This window comes from Saccostrea cucullata, unplaced genomic scaffold (assembly GCF_032062105.1).
Source record: "Saccostrea cucullata isolate Sc308-1 unplaced genomic scaffold, CSIRO_AGI_Scuc_v1 ctg881, whole genome shotgun sequence".
Taxonomy (NCBI): Eukaryota; Metazoa; Mollusca; class Bivalvia; order Ostreida; family Ostreidae; genus Saccostrea; species Saccostrea cuccullata.
In genome coordinates, this window is record NW_026921081.1 from 64,214 (window position 1) to 81,319 (window position 17,106).

At 32.9% G+C, this 17,106-nt stretch overlaps 3 protein-coding genes across 5 annotated transcripts in view; 2 read left to right on the forward strand and 1 right to left on the reverse strand.

The window, feature by feature from the left end:
- The window catches only part of LOC134259135 (ubiquitin-conjugating enzyme E2 Z-like), a 50,976-nt gene that overhangs the window by 7,002 nt on the left and 26,868 nt on the right, over positions 1 to 17,106 (forward strand). Inside the window, exons 6-9 of one of the 3 annotated variants that reach the window (XR_009990291.1) lie at positions 1,482 to 1,594; positions 1,850 to 1,940; positions 2,294 to 2,971; positions 4,488 to 5,213. Coding sequence is in view for 1 of the 3 variants with exons in the window: in XM_062741735.1 (XP_062597719.1) it covers positions 1,482 to 1,594; positions 1,850 to 1,940; positions 2,294 to 2,521 (432 nt within the window). In the remaining 2 variants the exon portion in view is untranslated. Of the gene's footprint in view, positions 1 to 1,481; positions 1,595 to 1,849; positions 1,941 to 2,293; positions 2,988 to 4,487; positions 5,214 to 17,106 lie in introns of those variants that run through there. The other 2 variants (XR_009990292.1, XM_062741735.1) reach the window with 2 other exon arrangements.
- Positions 5,917 to 13,485, forward strand: LOC134259131 (ATP-dependent DNA helicase Q1-like). Its single transcript, XM_062741732.1, has 11 exons — positions 5,917 to 6,065; positions 6,182 to 6,373; positions 6,988 to 7,167; positions 7,417 to 7,722; positions 7,972 to 8,138; positions 8,336 to 8,417; positions 8,519 to 8,667; positions 9,176 to 9,432; positions 9,521 to 9,609; positions 9,993 to 10,265; positions 12,512 to 13,485. Exons 1-11 carry the CDS (start codon positions 6,059 to 6,061, stop codon positions 12,994 to 12,996), a joined length of 2,187 nt encoding a protein of 728 aa, XP_062597716.1. The 5' UTR covers positions 5,917 to 6,058; the 3' UTR covers positions 12,997 to 13,485.
- Positions 15,503 to 16,139, reverse strand: LOC134259137 (uncharacterized). The gene has a single exon (XM_062741738.1). The coding sequence runs from the start codon at positions 16,075 to 16,077 to the stop codon at positions 15,709 to 15,711; it is 369 nt and encodes a 122-aa protein (XP_062597722.1). The 5' UTR covers positions 16,078 to 16,139; the 3' UTR covers positions 15,503 to 15,708.

The following is a 17,106-nucleotide window of genomic DNA, read 5'->3' on the forward strand; positions in this document are numbered from 1 at the left end:
GTGAAACCTGGAAGACGAATTTCGCATGATATCAGTTGAGTGTGTTACATGTATACACTAGCTGTGGTCAGAGCTAAAGAATTTGAAAGGTGTGATAAACATACGGCGCCCAATATATTTTTTAAACAGGTGCGACTCGGAACTGACCATAAGATTGTTTCAAATCACAAGAGAAATTCTTTCCGCGTAAACAGACTTTTAAGGCCACCTAGCGTCATTGGCAGGTGATACACGAGAATTTTGTGCATACAGCATATACAGAGAACGAACTGATTGCAATAAATGGATTGAATATTTAACAAAAATTGTGGCAATTAAATAGAATTATAGAATGATTAATTGTGACCTCCGTAACTTAAATAAAACGAAGAATTAAAAAGAAATTACACTCTGTTATATTAGAAGGGGGTTGTATGAGTCTCTCTCTCTCTCTCTCTGGTATTGCTTTTTATACACTTTACAAGAAAAGAAAAACTTATTAGAATAAAGAAGATCTTTTTAAAATAATTAATTACACTGAAAGCATCTTAAAAACATAACGTAGTGAATGCTACGCTTTGAAAATAATGTTTGCTGTTACGAGAAATGCGCTTTGAAATTATTGCATTAATTTCGTGTTTCTGCTGACGATTTTCGCACCACATTCAGAATAATTCAAGATGAACAAAATAAATGTATTTTGATAAGGAATATACATAATAATGCTTGGATCGTACACTAGTACTGTACATGTTAAAACCATGAACATAAATACAGCTCGGATTTTTATACTATACAGTGTATGTGTCACGAATGCAGCTCGACGCCATTTCGTCTTCCTTTGTTACATGAACACATGAGATTAAATTATTCATTTGAAATAAAATTCTTAATTTTAATTATGTAATGTGGATGAATAATTTTACTAAAATATAAATTTCTAGACACACAGTTAATTCAAATGAAAATAATTCAATTTTTTTTTACCGCTATTTAATCTCAATATCATGCGTGCCATTCAGAGTCCAATATCTGGTAGAATAAAAACGATTATTATATATACATAAACCAAAGTTATAAATTGTCATCAAAATTTATTCGTAAATTTTTATCAGAAACAAACGATTTTATCTGTAATACTATTTACACGGTGCAGCTTGGAGGAGAATTTTCTGGACACGCAGTGCGACACGGAGCGAAATTTACTGGACACGGTGCGACACGGAGGACATTAGCTGAGATTTTTCTAGACACGGTGCGGCACGGTGTGCCTACCTGTATATTTCAAATCCACACACACCGTGCTACACGGTGTACACGGTGTAACACAGAGCGTTTCACACGGTGTTTTTTCCACCGAGCGATGCGGAAAACTCGTGGCCTGTACTGTATCCGGACAAATTGACTGGGAACCCAAGTGTCTGGATAAATGATGCTCCACAGTATATATGTTGTGGAATTTTTATGCACACTTGATTTGAAAAGTTTGAAATATGTTACAGGAGAGAATGGCTGGGGACATGAAGCGATATAATGAGATTATACAACATGAAACACTCCGAGTAGCTGTCTGTGATATGTTAGAGGGAAGGTGTACTTGTCCAGACACCTTGAAGTTTGTATTTCTTCCTTTCTTTCTTTTTTTGATATTTTATGTACAGTACATGTATTTTTTTTTAATAATATCTAAGAAAAGCAGATGAAAAGGTTTTAAATTGTATACTTTAAAGTGAAAGGGACAATTCATATGATAAAATCTAAGGCTTTAGTGATCGATTGCATTAATCAACAAATGTCAAATGCATTTGATTTAAGTGGTACAAGTAACCTTTGAAGCTAACTTATTTATTTTGTTGTTGTTGTTTTCTAGAGAGGTGATGGAAACATCCTTTTTTGAGTATTATGACTATTACAAATCAATATGTTCCTCAAAAAAGAACCTACAAGGGCAAACTATGCAGGTATGTTTTTAGATACAATTAACATTACATTTCCTATCCTTTAGGAAAGAATAATATCACAGGCATTTATTCTTATGTTTTAATTCTTGCCTACATCCAGTATGAATGATATATCTAGAAAACATTTAAGATATGATTTGCAGTGATGTAGGAAATTTCTGAAAGAGATATTCAATCAAAAAATAATTTTCTACCCTACAAAGTCATTTGTGTAAAACAAAATGATGCTTACATGTAGATACTAGGAAACAAAATTTTAAGTTAAGTCTTGATTAACGTTGTTTTATATATCTCTGTGTTTAGGTTTTAAAACTGTCACCTTTAATAAATTATATTGTTATATTACTTTGAAGGATCCATTTGGCGAGAAAAGAGGATGTTTTAACTACGAATCCATTGAAAAGCGACTTGATGAGATCAAGAAACGATTAGACGAGAAACAGGTTCTGTCAAGTGACTCCTCAGAAGAATCTGACATGGAAACAAATGAGAAAACCAGTGATTCTCTAGAGGATGAGGGGGGTGAGAGGTCAGAGGTCAAAGGGGCCAAGGACATTGGAGATGTCAAGGTCAACAGCTGATACCCTGTCTTATGATAAACTTAACATGAACAAGTATTATTCCTTCATTGGACCTAAATACTGCTCCTTGCACTGAATATGGTTGACATACTCATGTCAGTTTACAGAATTCTAGAATGGACACTCTATTGCAAGTTATGAGAATTATATTTTTTAAATAGTTTACATTTTTGCAATATTGACTTTGAAGTGTAAAAGAGAGTGTTTAATGGTCAAATATGTATTGTTTTTTTTTTCTTTTGGATCATTTGCCAATGCAAGTGTACATTTGGAAAAAGTATCTTGTTGAGATTTTTTTGCGATTGTTTTTACTTTTATGAGACGAAAGAATGTTGATTTGGACCACTTTATGCAGTCTTTCAGTTTCTTTTGTTGGTAAATGTTATAATGAAATGTAGTTACATTTACAGTATACATTTATAATTTCCATTTTTTTTGTATATGAATAATGTATGTTATGACATGGTAGCAGGGCTCCCACTGGACCGAAAATATTTTTCGCCACTTTTCGCGACACAAGCTTTAAGAAAAGGCATACTTACATCTGATTTCTCGACAATGCAATGCACTTTTTGTTATTCAATTTTTTTATTATGTTTATCTGACACAGATATTGTTTTAAAATTGTAATGTTTAAAGCTTATGGTAGTCAGGTCCAGCACAATACCCCGATAAGGGTATATAGCTTGATAAAGATATATAGCTTTATCAAGGTATTTAAAATACCTTGATCAAGGTATTTTATGTAATGAAAATTCAAAAAAAATCTTTAAAAATTAAATACTGAAAGTCGAATTCTGAGTTTTTGACAGTGTGTTTATTCGTGCATGAAAAACACTCTGGTATCAAAAAGAAAGCATAAAATAACGTCTTCTCTTACGACACGTTTTTATACTGATTTGTTTGTGTTTGAGTACTTTACATGCATGGGTGAATTTACTGACAACAACTCAGAACTCGATTTTCAGTAATTAATTTTTAAAGAATTTTTTTGAATTTTCATTACATAAAATACCTTGATCAAGGTATTTTAAATACCTTGATAAAGCTATATAGCTTTATCAAGCTATATACCTTTATCGGGGTATTGTGCTGGACCTGGTAGTATCCATTTAAAAAAAAGAAAAAAAATAATAATGTTGGAATTACACAATTAATTTGATATTGTATTGATATCGGCCAACTCTTGACAGAAAATGTCCTCTTGTTTATATTTTTTTCGCCTAGGAAGGAAGGGGGGGGGCTACAGACCTAGTAAAAATATGACATTGTTTAAAAATAGAAATTTTCATCATTTCATTAATTAATTGTGAAAAGAAGTAAATTAAAAGGTAATGAAAATTAGGTTTGAAACTTAACAACTTGGAGACTCCAGGATTTAATATGCAAGCTCATGTTATTGTAAATAACTCAGTTTTATTTACTAACTAAAGATAATTCTGTTTCCAAACCAATTTCTTTTTCACTCTTTGTCAGTTAATGGTATATTAATGTACACTTTTTTAAATTTACATTAGGCAAAATTTGAAGCCATTCTTTACAATTTTCGTCATGTTTCCCTACTTTCGGTTTAAAAAAAACGATCTACATAGATCCAGATTTTGTTGATAAAAATCTTTTATTTATAAATTTCATCTCCGAATAACACTTTCTCCCCCCTTGTTTAATCCAAATTATATTATTTCAAGCAATTTTGTAACCCTTTATTGCTCCAGGCTAGTTACCTAGTCAGCATTGTTCGTTCAAGCGAGACGTGATTTCCTGTATGTAGGTTTCAGTTTTCACACCTCTGCTGCATTAAGTAAACAAAGGGACTTATCTGTGTACATTGAATAAACAAAGGAGCTAACCAGGACTACACAAATTTTGTACATGGTACATCTAAAAAATTAATTTTCGCCACTTATGAATTTCTTTTCGCCACTTTTGAAAAAAATTCGCAATTGGCGACAATGGCGAATCACAGCTCGAGCACTGCATGGTAGGCTTTGTTTTAATGCATGTATTATGCTTCAAGCATCATTTAAAATTTAAATCCATTTATTTTCTTTTATTGAATGCAATCTAATGTAGAACAAATCAATTTTATGAATAATATTGAAACTGTGCTGTGATCATTGAATCTTTGTTGAAATAGTGCTTTCTTCCCTTAGATATGTTCTCAAAGTTTCATACATACATATATTGTTTTATTTAGTACAGATATATTGTACAGAACATATGTACGTGTATACTTATTACTAAAAAGATGTTTGTTGAGCTAACAGGGTATATAATTTCCTCTTACATGCACTGGACCAAATGTTATAAACATATTCTCATTCAGAAATTTGTTAATGCCAACGAAAAATATCACATCTTATAATAATAGTAACTGTTATATCTTATTTTCCCCTGTGATTGATCATTGTGTGCATTTTTTAATTTGTCCCATCTACATGTGTCCCTTGATGCTTGAGCTGCAATGGTTTTAACTTCCTTAACTTAATCATGTATGAAATTCATGAAGGGTTAGATTTTCAATATTTTCATTAAGAATTTGTACTCAGCTTGAGCCCTTGACTACTGTTTTAAAGGAAAATCAAGAATCATGCTATATCCTCCTCATTTTGCAACTGAAGCTTTTCCCTTTATATTCTAAAATGTTACAATACTTTTGGAAATGGTAAAAAAGGAGACCTAATCTGCTGTCTGTGAATCAGAAACATTGTTAAACTGATATGTACATATTCATTTTTTATCATTTTCTTGTATGAAATTAAAAAAATTGAAATAAATGAAGAGAATTTAAGAAAATAATTCTGTTGTGCATGTATATCAATTATTTTAGTTTTGTTTGATTAAAATTTATAATTTGCTTTGGTGTTGAACTTGAGTCTGGTTGATTGTTCAGATACAGTACATCTGAAATTCTGAAATTCTTCATAAATGGTTAGGAAAGTATCTATTATTTCTTTAAAACTTTTAATTAGAACACAGTATATCACTCATCTGAAGAATTAAAAATTATTGAAGTTATTTAGTAGGATGATTTATTAGCAAATGCATGACCGAATTCCATCCGTTTCTCTCGTTATAGTCACAAAGAGTATGAGGTCATGCTCAGAATAAAATTTTTGAAACGGAAACTAAAACTGCAACCCGTTGGAGTTGTCTCTCTTGCTTCATTTGCAGAGTTATTGACTTATTGTCCGTTGCTTCTCTTCAATCAAATAATTTAATAACAGAGATTTCTGTTTCTATGAATACTTAACTGGAAAACTTAGATACTTTTGACAGGTAAAAAAAAAAGAATGACAAATATCCGGGATTTTACTTTCTCATCGCATACTTTTAATTTTTAGTATGCTTGGCCTTCGGAAGTCACTCAATATTTCCCTCAGTTTGAATGGAAATAACCGAGTAGTTACGATTGAAAGAAATCCGGGAAATTCCAATATGGATGCGCCCTGTGTATCAGACTTGTGTTCAAAATATATGTGGATTGTAATCTGTGGATTGTAGTAATATGGATGAGTTTATGAATAGTACCAAATAATGGAAGGTTTGTCTGACAACACAGAAATATTTTTATGTCTGATATAAAAGTGAAAATAAATGTAGATGTTTGTTGGATCGTCAGTCTTATAAAATAATATGTACAACTGCTGCATGTTGTAGGGTACAAAAAAGAACTGAGGGAAGTCAGAGAACAGTTGGAGGATATTGAAATCCAGATCGAGACTCTTCTCCAGACTCAGTCAGATCTAGCAGCAAGGAAAGAAGAGCTAGAAAAGCTTATTCAGACGAGTAGCAACAGGACAACACAGTCCCAATCACAGGCAGCAGACTCACAGAAATGGAACACAGAAGGTGATCTTCAGGAATCCTTATCTAACTGTTGTAGTTGTATTTACCGCATATAACTATAAACTAGGTGTCTAGGAAATTGGAATTAACATACTTTTCACCACAATTTAATATTGGAGTTAAATAAATTTAATTCATTTATTGATTCACCAAACAAGTTGACAACCATGTTAACATACAAAATGAAAAAAATACAGTGACTTTGTGTTTTCAGATTACTAAATTACATACTAAAGTACATACATGCAAGTGTACAAACCATTGAAGTCAACTATATGTTTGCAACTTTATGTTTATACATGAACATCATGCAAACAGCTAATAAAATGAATTCTTTGCACATAAACACAATCATTAAGATTTATGCTCGAGTATTGTTTTGGGGTGTCAATTTAAGAAAAAGAAACTCACATTTCAACGTAATTTGTGGAATCATTGAAAAGTAAAAGTGAAAAGGGACAAGATCAGGGGTTAAATATGTGATCAATTATTTTGAAAAAGCAATGCTTTTGGCTAGCAAATGCATGAAATACAATGCTTAGAATATGTATTTACATTTTGTTAAATATTGGCATTAAATATAATACATGTAACACAGCAATATTTATACATTTCAGATTTTACATGGAGTGCTGCCTTAAAACAGAAAATGAAGACTATATTCAAGATCAATGAGTTAAGACCAATGCAGTTACAGACTATGAATGTCACCATGTCTGGTAAAGACTGTATTCTGATAATGCCTACTGGTGGAGGCAAAAGCCTGTGTTTTCAACTTCCAGCACTGCTAAGCAAAGGTAAAATCAATATCAAAACATCCAGTGAATTTAAAACATTGTAAAATAGTGATAAGTATCTCAAGAAGCTTTTTTCACACTGTGAAATCTTTTATTTTTGTGGGTTGATATTAGTCAAAAAAAGAAGATTGAGGGAATGGCTGAGGGTTAGGACAAAGACATATAGACATAACTTTTTATTTAAAAAAAACAAACAAACTAATATTAGCAGTTACTGACTTGTTAAACCTGACATATTTCCTGTTATAGGTGTGACGCTGGTCGTGTCGCCGTTAGTGTCACTGATGGAGGACCAGGTGATTGCTCTGGAGAGTTACGACGTCGACGCGGTGATGTTAAACGCCGCCACAGACAAAAACAAAGTGACCGCAGTCCAGAATGCCATGATTGATAAAAATTCTCCCATGAAACTGCTGTATGTAACCCCAGAAAAGCTGGCCAAGAGTAAACGCTTCATGGCCAAGCTGGAGAAAATGTACGCCATGGGAAGGTTTTCACATCTAGTTATTGATGAGGTTCACTGCTGTTCACAATGGGGACATGATTTTAGACCAGGTAATATTCTTCATAACATGGTTAACATTCCCTAATTAAATGTTTTCAACTGGTTATTTTTTACCAGTAATTAATGATTGATATAAGTTCCAGTAAAATTTCATTGAATTTTTAAAATATTTCCAAACCTTTCAGTTTCATAATGTGTTTAATCATAACTTATTTGAATATTTAAAAAGGGATAGCTGAAATTCTGATTGAGTGGAATTTCTCAGTTATATTTTCATTAATTGTCTGAATTGTTTTCAGATTACAAATTCCTGGGAATCATGAAGCGACAGTTTCCAGATGTTCCCATTCTTGGACTAACTGCAACAGCCACTAAATATGTTATAGAAGATGTCAAGAAGATACTCAATATTCCCTCATGCATACTGTTCAAGGCATCTTTCAATAGACCTAATCTGTTCTATGAGGTAAAACTATTGACCAGTTTATGTATTGGTAGGCTAAATTATTCAATGTTCATTGGAAACAAGATATTACCCAAGCAAAATCACAAGTAGTCCAAATGAAATACATCTATAGTATCACTGGTAGTTTACACATTTTGAAGAAGTTCATAATTATGACATTACCATGATTACATGATATTCACATTCGTACTCTCCAGATAAAATCAAAGCCATCTGAGCATAAAGAAGCCATGGATGAAATTCAGAGGCTCATTCAAAGGAGATTTTACAATCAGTCTGGTAAGTCAAGATAATACTGGTTTTTATCCTTTAATGTCTGAATGATAAATACATGTATTCACTTGCTAAAAACCATTAAAATTACTATGCTTATATTGTAGGAATTATATATTGCTTTTCCCGTAAAGAATCTCAGGATGTTACAGCTGATTTACGACAGAGAGGAATAAAAACGGGGTGTTATCATGCAGACCTCAGCTCTCATGAAAGAAGTCGGGTACATAAAATGTGGCTTAAAGATGAAATCAAGGTACAAAAGTTTGTTTCAAATATATAGAAAATTTCCATAGGAATATACATGTTCACGAGTATTTACATGTACATTGCACATGTGTATCAATCTAATTAAAAGCAGACTTCTTAGATCCATGCTGTATATTTTATATGATTGTACATGTGTATATGTTTATATACATGTATATACAACATATAAATATTGAACCGTTATTGAATTTAAAGTTTTGATTTTTTTAGCTACATAAGAAGAAACCAAAGATTCTGAAAATGTCTTGTTAAGCTTGACTATCATTGACCATAGTGCTGTAATATAGCTCTAAGAATTTATTTTTTAGGCTTGCAAACAATTATGTTGGAAGTAGATCTCATTTCTTGATGAGGAAATTTTTTTAATGAATATTACACACATTTCAATTTTTTCAATGAAACAATTAGAGATTTTCTAACAAATTGCCATAATTCTGAATGATTAACTGGCTAACAAATTTCAAATTGCCATCCCTGATTTTATATTCTTTCAGGTTGTGGTGGCTACGACTGCTTTTGGTATGGGTATAGATAAGCCAGATGTTCGCTTTGTGATCCACCACTCTGTTAGCAAGTCCATGGAGAACTTGTACCAGGAGAGTGGGAGGGCGGGCCGAGATAACAAGCAGTCCCACTGTATTGTGTTCTACAGACTGGCAGACATATTCCGACAGAGCACCATGGTGTTCACAGAACAGACAGGGCTAGACAATCTGTATGGAATCATGGCTTACTGCATGGATCTCACCAGGTGAACTTCAATACTCTACATAAATACTGATCTGATTTCAGAGTTTATTGAAGTAATGCAAGTTTTGAATAAAATTTCCTAATTTCAGATGCCGGAGATCAGTGATTGCTCAGCATTTTGGAGAATCCTGGGATAGATCAGACTGTAAGGAAATGTGTGACCACTGTCAGACTCAAGGTTGGTTTTGAATGAGTTAAATGAGTTCCCTGTGAAATCTTGGATAAAAGTTCTTTACTTCTCTGGTCTTAATGGGATACATGTATGTGGTTAGAGTTATAAAATTAACAAGGGAACTGCAAGGTGGAACTTCCCCTCACAAAGATCATGTCAATCCTGATGCAAGTTACATATAACTTTTCATACAGTACAAACTCACTTATAAACAAACACACACAGTTGTGTTATTACAGGTATATCCCCTCCAGCTCCATGCAAGGGGATAATAATCCCTTTTCAAGAAGCACTTAGGAGGGGACCTAGCCCTCATCTAGCATATATACATATAATTCTTACACAAATGAAATGAATGTGAACTGTATTTGTCCATTCCTTTGTTACAGCTGAGATAGAAAAAAGAGATGTAAAACAACATTGTCAACTGATCATAGAAATTTTAAAGCAAGCATCTAGGCTGGAGGAAAGGCTGACAGCAATAAAACTGATGGATGCCTTCCAAGGAAAGAAAGTGGGAGGGTTCAAGGTCACCGGTCTGTATCTGCCCTCAGTCACGCGGGACGTACTGGAGAGGATCGTATCACTGATGTTGATCAGGGGTTATCTGAGGGAGGACTTTCACTTCACGGCCTATTCTACCATAAGTTATCTTGTCCCAGGTAGGATTATATTTTTGTTGCAGTTTATCTCTTGTTAAAATGACCTCAGCTTTGCACTCTTGATATTTGTAACTGAAATCACCCTATTAAATAAGACCAGTTTGCCAATCAGAGTGCATCTAATGGGTAAAAAACTGAGACCAGTGATATTATTATGAAATATTATATAACTTTGTGAAATCCGGTAATCTGATTGGTCAATACGAAGTACTTATTTTTTAATAACGACCGCTGAAAGCGAATAATGACTCGCACGAGCTGCCTCGTTTTCACTTTCGCTTTAGACAAACATGGAAGTTCGCAAGTTGTAGGTGAGGAAAATTTAAAACATATACTGAAGAACTCTGAGACTGATAATACAAAACAATTACTAGGATATTTGTGAAATTTTTTCAGGAATAATTAGCACATACCATTTCATGGTTGAGTTCGACCTTTCCACTCGGCGCAGTGGCGTAGCATCGTTTTAGAAAGGGGGGGGGGGCACTCAGAGAAAAAAAAATTATTTACCTGAAAAAGTTGACAAGCAAGGAAAAAAAAGGAAAAAGTTGCCCAAAGTCGAAAATCCTATTTCGTGGGGGGGGGGGGTAAAAAGTGCACCTTTTTTTCAGTGTCAACTACTTTTAGTACCAATTCTAATACTACATTTTTCGTACATCACTAAAGGTGGGGGGGGGCCACCCAGGCTTACAATAGAATAAGTAAGGTTGGGAAAAAAGTGGGGGGGGGCAGGCCCCCCCTTTTGCTACGCCCCTGCGGCGAGCAGAGTTTTGACGCTGTTTACGCGATTACGGAGACTAAAGAAAATATAGACAAGCATGCCATGTAAGATTGTATCTATTCTTAGATGACATAGGTATTTATATTTTGTCAGTGCATTTCGTCTGCAAGTGTAAACGAGAGCGATTCTCAATCTGGGGAAGGGGGTACTCTGTGTTATTCGGAGATAGATATCTTGCGTCATTATTATGAATGGGAAATTTATTGCCGAAACAATTTCCTCTGATTAATATTCATTGAATTCTGAAACATTTACATTCATCTTATTTATGGATAATACTATCTCTGTAAATAATAGGATGATATTCATTGCACTAATAAATTTGGGAAATTATTATTTATATAATATAATAAATATGGACTCAATGCACGGTCAATATGCATTTATAATGACCCAGGATGACAGATATTGACCTCAGATACATGAAGTATATCGACCTCGGGCGAGCGCCCTCGGTCGATATACTACATGTATCTTCGGTCAATATCTGTCATCCTGGGTCATTATAAATGCATATGACCTACATTGAGTCCATATTTGTATAATAAGATATCATATTTAGAGTTTCATTGGGATATTGCATGGCCAGTGATCAAATCTTATTACTGTAGATTCCTAATTTTAGGCGGGTACTTATTATCACAAATCGGCTCTTCAAGTCTACTCGCGAGAATAATAATTCGTGAATGGACGATTGATCAAGAGATTTTACAAAGATTTCAGCACCATAAAAATGAAAGCGAGTAATTTTATTTCGCGGGTGGTGCTTCTCGCGAAATTATGCGATAATTAATTCCATGCATATAATTAGGAATCTACAGTATGCCTGAAGCACATTATATGAATATTGCATGTAGTTGAGTGTAACATTGAAAATTTTCACCCCAAGAAAACCAATGTCAACCGAGGTGCAGCCGAGGTTGACATTGGTTTTCGAGGGGTGAAAATTTTCAATGTTACACTCAACTACATGCAATATTTATTATATTATGCTGAATGTTTTATATAAATACATACAAAAGTGAAACATGCGCATAAATTCACCTGTCATCAAGCAATGTTGACTGTTGCTACGCTGGAGGGCATGCTTCATTATTCAGTGGGTAATAGTGTTTTTTAACAAACGTTTCTCGACCAATCAGATTCAAGTAATTTACATGAAAGTATAATATTATAGTATATGTAGATTTGATCATGTACCATCTTGATGGCACATCCAAATGAAACTTTTAAATTGATGTTATTTCTTTGAAGAAACATGTAGAGGTTTACCTTGGTTTTGACATTGGTCACAGATTAAGAAGAATATCTGTTGAGAATGATCTACATTTGCATTTGCATTTCCCTTATCATATATTGCTATTTCTGTTTAAAAAAGATATATTTTAGGTTCCAGTATGAAAGAAAATTTCATGATCAAATTAAATGACCGAAAACTACATACATGTAATATTGTGTTTATTAGGTAACAAGCAGAATTTACTGAAGTGTGAAGCAACAAAGGTCCTACTGGACTGTATTCAGAAGAAGAAACCCACCAAAGACAATCCAACTTCCTCAAAATCTCAAAACAAAGACAAGATGAAATCTGAAATACCAAAGAATAAATCCAAACCTAAACTTGTTATTGTGAAATCTCAGAACTCAAACGATCCTGGCCCCAGTAATGGTGCTGTTACAGACAAAACTTCTGTTAAGAAACAGCTGTCACTAAAGAGGAAGAAACCTGTAATATACGAGTCGGATGACAGTGACCTAGATTTTGGTGAACAGAGCACGGATTGTTTTGTGGTGAAAAAACATTATGTAGATTCTTCTGCAAACTCAGATTCCAACCCAAATCTAAGGAATGAAGAAAGGGGGAATATGAATGGACAGGTGAATGATACAGACAGTGTGGGTAATTCTCAAGATGATGCTATACAACTGGACTCTGACAGTAATGACTGAATCAGAATTTAACAGTTGTGATCATTCTCATTCGAAAGAGAGGAAGATGGTACAATCACAGGCTTGGGTTCTGCAGAGAAAACATACATATATTTAGGGAACTTTCAAGCAAGTTTGTTTGGCATGAGTCCTTATACTACATTAACTTGAAAATATGTGCTGATTCAGCAGATTTACATGATACATCAAAATTGTGTATATTAAGTAGCAACCTTCAGACTTGTTATTGGATAATTGATCAGAGATATGGTGTATACATTAACACATGATGAAAAGAATATTTTTAAAAATTTTGATGTTCTTGTTGTGTAATTTGTGTTTTAAAACAATTACATGTGTATTATTTTTGTTGGGGTGAAGGTGGTTTTCAGACCAGGTCACCTGAGAACTTGACTCTTATTACTTATTTAAAAAAAATGATATCTGAAGCTATAGGCATTTTGCATACCTTGTTCACCCATCCTTTTTAATTAAATGATACATAACAGTGTTCTAAATTTTATGAAAAAAATTTCCACTAACAAATTTCAATACACTGTAAACAGAAAATATACTTGAAAGCTTTCTCAAATGAATACTAGTAGCAGGATCCGCATTATTTAAATTAATAGGAAGGCATCTTCAGGAATTTCACAGACAGATTTGTATAAAACACTGGTCATTGGGATCACAACACAAAATCAGTTTTAGATTCTTTCAGATGCCTCTTTATTTGTATATAAGAGGTCTGTAATTTGATGTTATCACCAAGTCTTGATACACCATAGTTTAAAATTTGTCATTTATTTTAAAAATTTGTAGGTGAAAGTAAGAATTTCCCAATACATGCTATATTTACCTGGTACATGAAAGTATTAAAACAAAAAGCGGTTTTTCGTAGGTGTGAGTTGCACATTTTCAACTTCCTCTCAAGAACCACAAAGGCCTTGGATGAAGGGGATTCAGGTTTGTTCAAATATATGGACAGCTTCCACTGTTAAATGAGGATAATCAAGAAAAAATTTGTCAAATGAAAGTCTACACATCTGGTAGCTTTCAAATTTCATTTCTTCTTGCCAACTCCCAGGGACCAGGATGTTAACAATTTCACGTTTCATCTTTACTGGTCCTGACTTCCTCAGTGTTCACGTTTCATTTCTTCTGGCCCAGTGGTTGTTGAGAATGACTTTAATCTATTTTAGCCTTCCCTTGAATAATTTTTTTTTACTTTCTTTGAGCTAAATACATAAAATCAGACAAGCATATTTAATCAAGGGCAGATGATACAAACATTTTTTTTTATTTGGAGAGACTTGATACCCTGCTAGAGATTTAGAAAAGTGGATAATTCTTTGGATTTTTTCCCCCTTAGACTTGGAAAATGAAATAGACTTGGAAAATACTTAGTATTAGTTTTAAAATACTTCAATAGAATTACAGATATGGACAAATCACATTCAGTAAAGGTTTACAGATGAAAACAAATTCCAGAATATGTTAGCTTGATGCTAAAAATGTTATATAAATTTTAGAAAAATATAAAAAGCCTGGTGAATTTTATAGGGAAAAGCAAAATGTTAATAAAAATCAGCCTATGTGATTTTTCTGATTTCTCATTTTGTTTTTCCTCATAAAATTCACCTAGCTTGATGTTTTTTTTTTTGAGTTTATATTTTACACTTTTAGCACCAAACTAACATATTCTGAAATTTGTTTTCATCTGTAAACCTTTACTGAGTAAGATTTGTTCATATTTATTATTTCATTGAAGTATATTAACTAATATTTTCCAAGTCTATTTCATTTTTTAAGTCTTAGGAGAAAATATTTTAAGGACTATCCACCTTTCTAAACCTGTGACATGATATTGAGTCTCCTCCAAAGAAAACATTTGTTTGTATCATCTGTCCTTAAGACAGATTCAGTTTTCCTCCAATCATGCTTTCTCTTCGAAGGATGGGGTCACAAAAGGGATTTAAGCTTTATAAGGAATAAATAAGAAAAATTTTTTAAAAATCTTTTCAAGTACAGTAGAGCCATAGTTAGTTTTATTAAATATGGAAAGAAATATGAAAAAACGAAGAGGATGAAAATCAGTAGCAGAACAAACATTTACCTCCAAATACATCATATGTGGGATCAGGTGCCTTGGGGGAGTGAGCATCCCCTATCGATTAGACACACCCGTTGTGTTCTCCTTGTTACGATCGGATGAAAACATAACAAACTGTACAATTCAGTTTGTAAATAATTTCGTAGTAGGTGTATTTTTGATAAGTTAATTGTATCGACCATAAAACTTGCGAATTGATAATTTCAAATGAAACTTTCAATATCCTTTTTCATCAAGCGATATTCATGTAACCATTAAAGCCCAAATACAGCTTTGAGCTGAAGATTTTTCGTGACCCAGCGGTCAGATCTGGCCTGGCGACCATAAACTGAAAACAGTCTTATAAAAAAATCAAAATTTCAAATCTACATGTATAAAATTTTTACACATGTTTAAATAGAAAGATTAAATAAACCTGAATCTGTTCTCAATTTTTGGACTACAGGCCTGATGTGACAGAAGTTTTGGGTACAAACATTCATGAATCTCGATATAGGGATTCAAATTGCTGGTTTTCTTGTTTATACCTATGATTTTGAATAGCAGACACAAGAAAGGGTCCATTTGATAAATACGAAGCATTGAACACAACAATTTTCATGATTTATTTCAATCTTTATTTATCTACGTCTGGTATAAGACGTATTCCCATCACCACATGGTGTTGGAATTTCCTCTAAATCTTCAGTCTCCAAACTCACGCATTGATGATGCACTCCTACATCACAATCACGCCCCTTCATACAGTAGTCATCTGATGTAATAGTTTCATCGAATTCTGTTTTACTTTCAGACAGATCAAGCGCATTCACATTAGAATCTTCACCCTCTTTTTCTACGTAATAGTTGTCAAGTTTTTCCTCTTCTTCCATGTTGTCCTTGGTATACAGGGGGTTATAGTTACCAGTGGTCAGTTGTACTTGTCTGTGCCAATGCTTGACCAGAACCAGCGCCAGGAACACACAGAAATTCACAAAGTAACTGTACATCAAATAACCCAGGTATCTCTTCCAGGCATCTGTAATTCAAAAAATTCCGTATATGTACATTTCCATCAAACCTTTCACGTGATCCTTTTAAAATTAATTTTAATATGTAAAAATTTACAATCGCGATATATGGGAAAAAAAATGCTTAATATCCGTGAAAAAAAAAATGTACATTTCCAGATTTATCAAACTTGAGAAATAAACTGTTGATTACTTTCGCTTGGGCAAATAACATAATTTGTAGGTAAACAAGATTTTTTTAAAATTTTTGAAAAATTAAGAAAAATATGGATATGGGAGTTTTTTTCAATATTCGACAAAGGAAAATTTTCAGTCTCTCAGAAAACGGTAATTAGAATGTTCATGGCCTCTTCTTGAAATCAATATCAAATTTAATATAGGTATCCGGTTTACTTTTCATATGATTTCAAATTGAATGACATGAAAATACCCTATTTTCTACATAATTCTGCTAAAGCCGTAAAGTACGGGAAAAAAAAAAATGATTTCTCATAAAATAAATGTATATACTAGATCTTGACCTTAAATAAATGTATTATAATTTAATTTCAGTTGTAACGCGTCATTTGAGGAAAATGTATTACGTCAATAACGTATCACTCCGCTTGACGTTACTTTTAAAATAATGCTCACTTTGAAGCATTTTTGTGGAGGAAATATTGTCTCATTGTCTTTTTTTCCTTTTTCGCGGTTTATAAAGCGTAAACTGCCCCAAGTTATTTTATAATGAAAATAACATAAAAGGAAAATGTATTCTCGATTTTTTTCTTTTTGTTTTTAATGAAAATAACTATATTTTCATTATTTTTCATATGAAATGATTTAATTATTATCAAAACTGACTAAATTTATACAATCTAAAAAAAAAAAAACACGAATTATGCATGTGTTTTAATGTGTTTAATTATTTAGACCCCCTTTAAAAATAAATATTTCATACAGTCGTAGACAAATTCATCACTCATTATTTAAAAACGGCCTCGTATATATTTCATGTTTGTTTTCCTT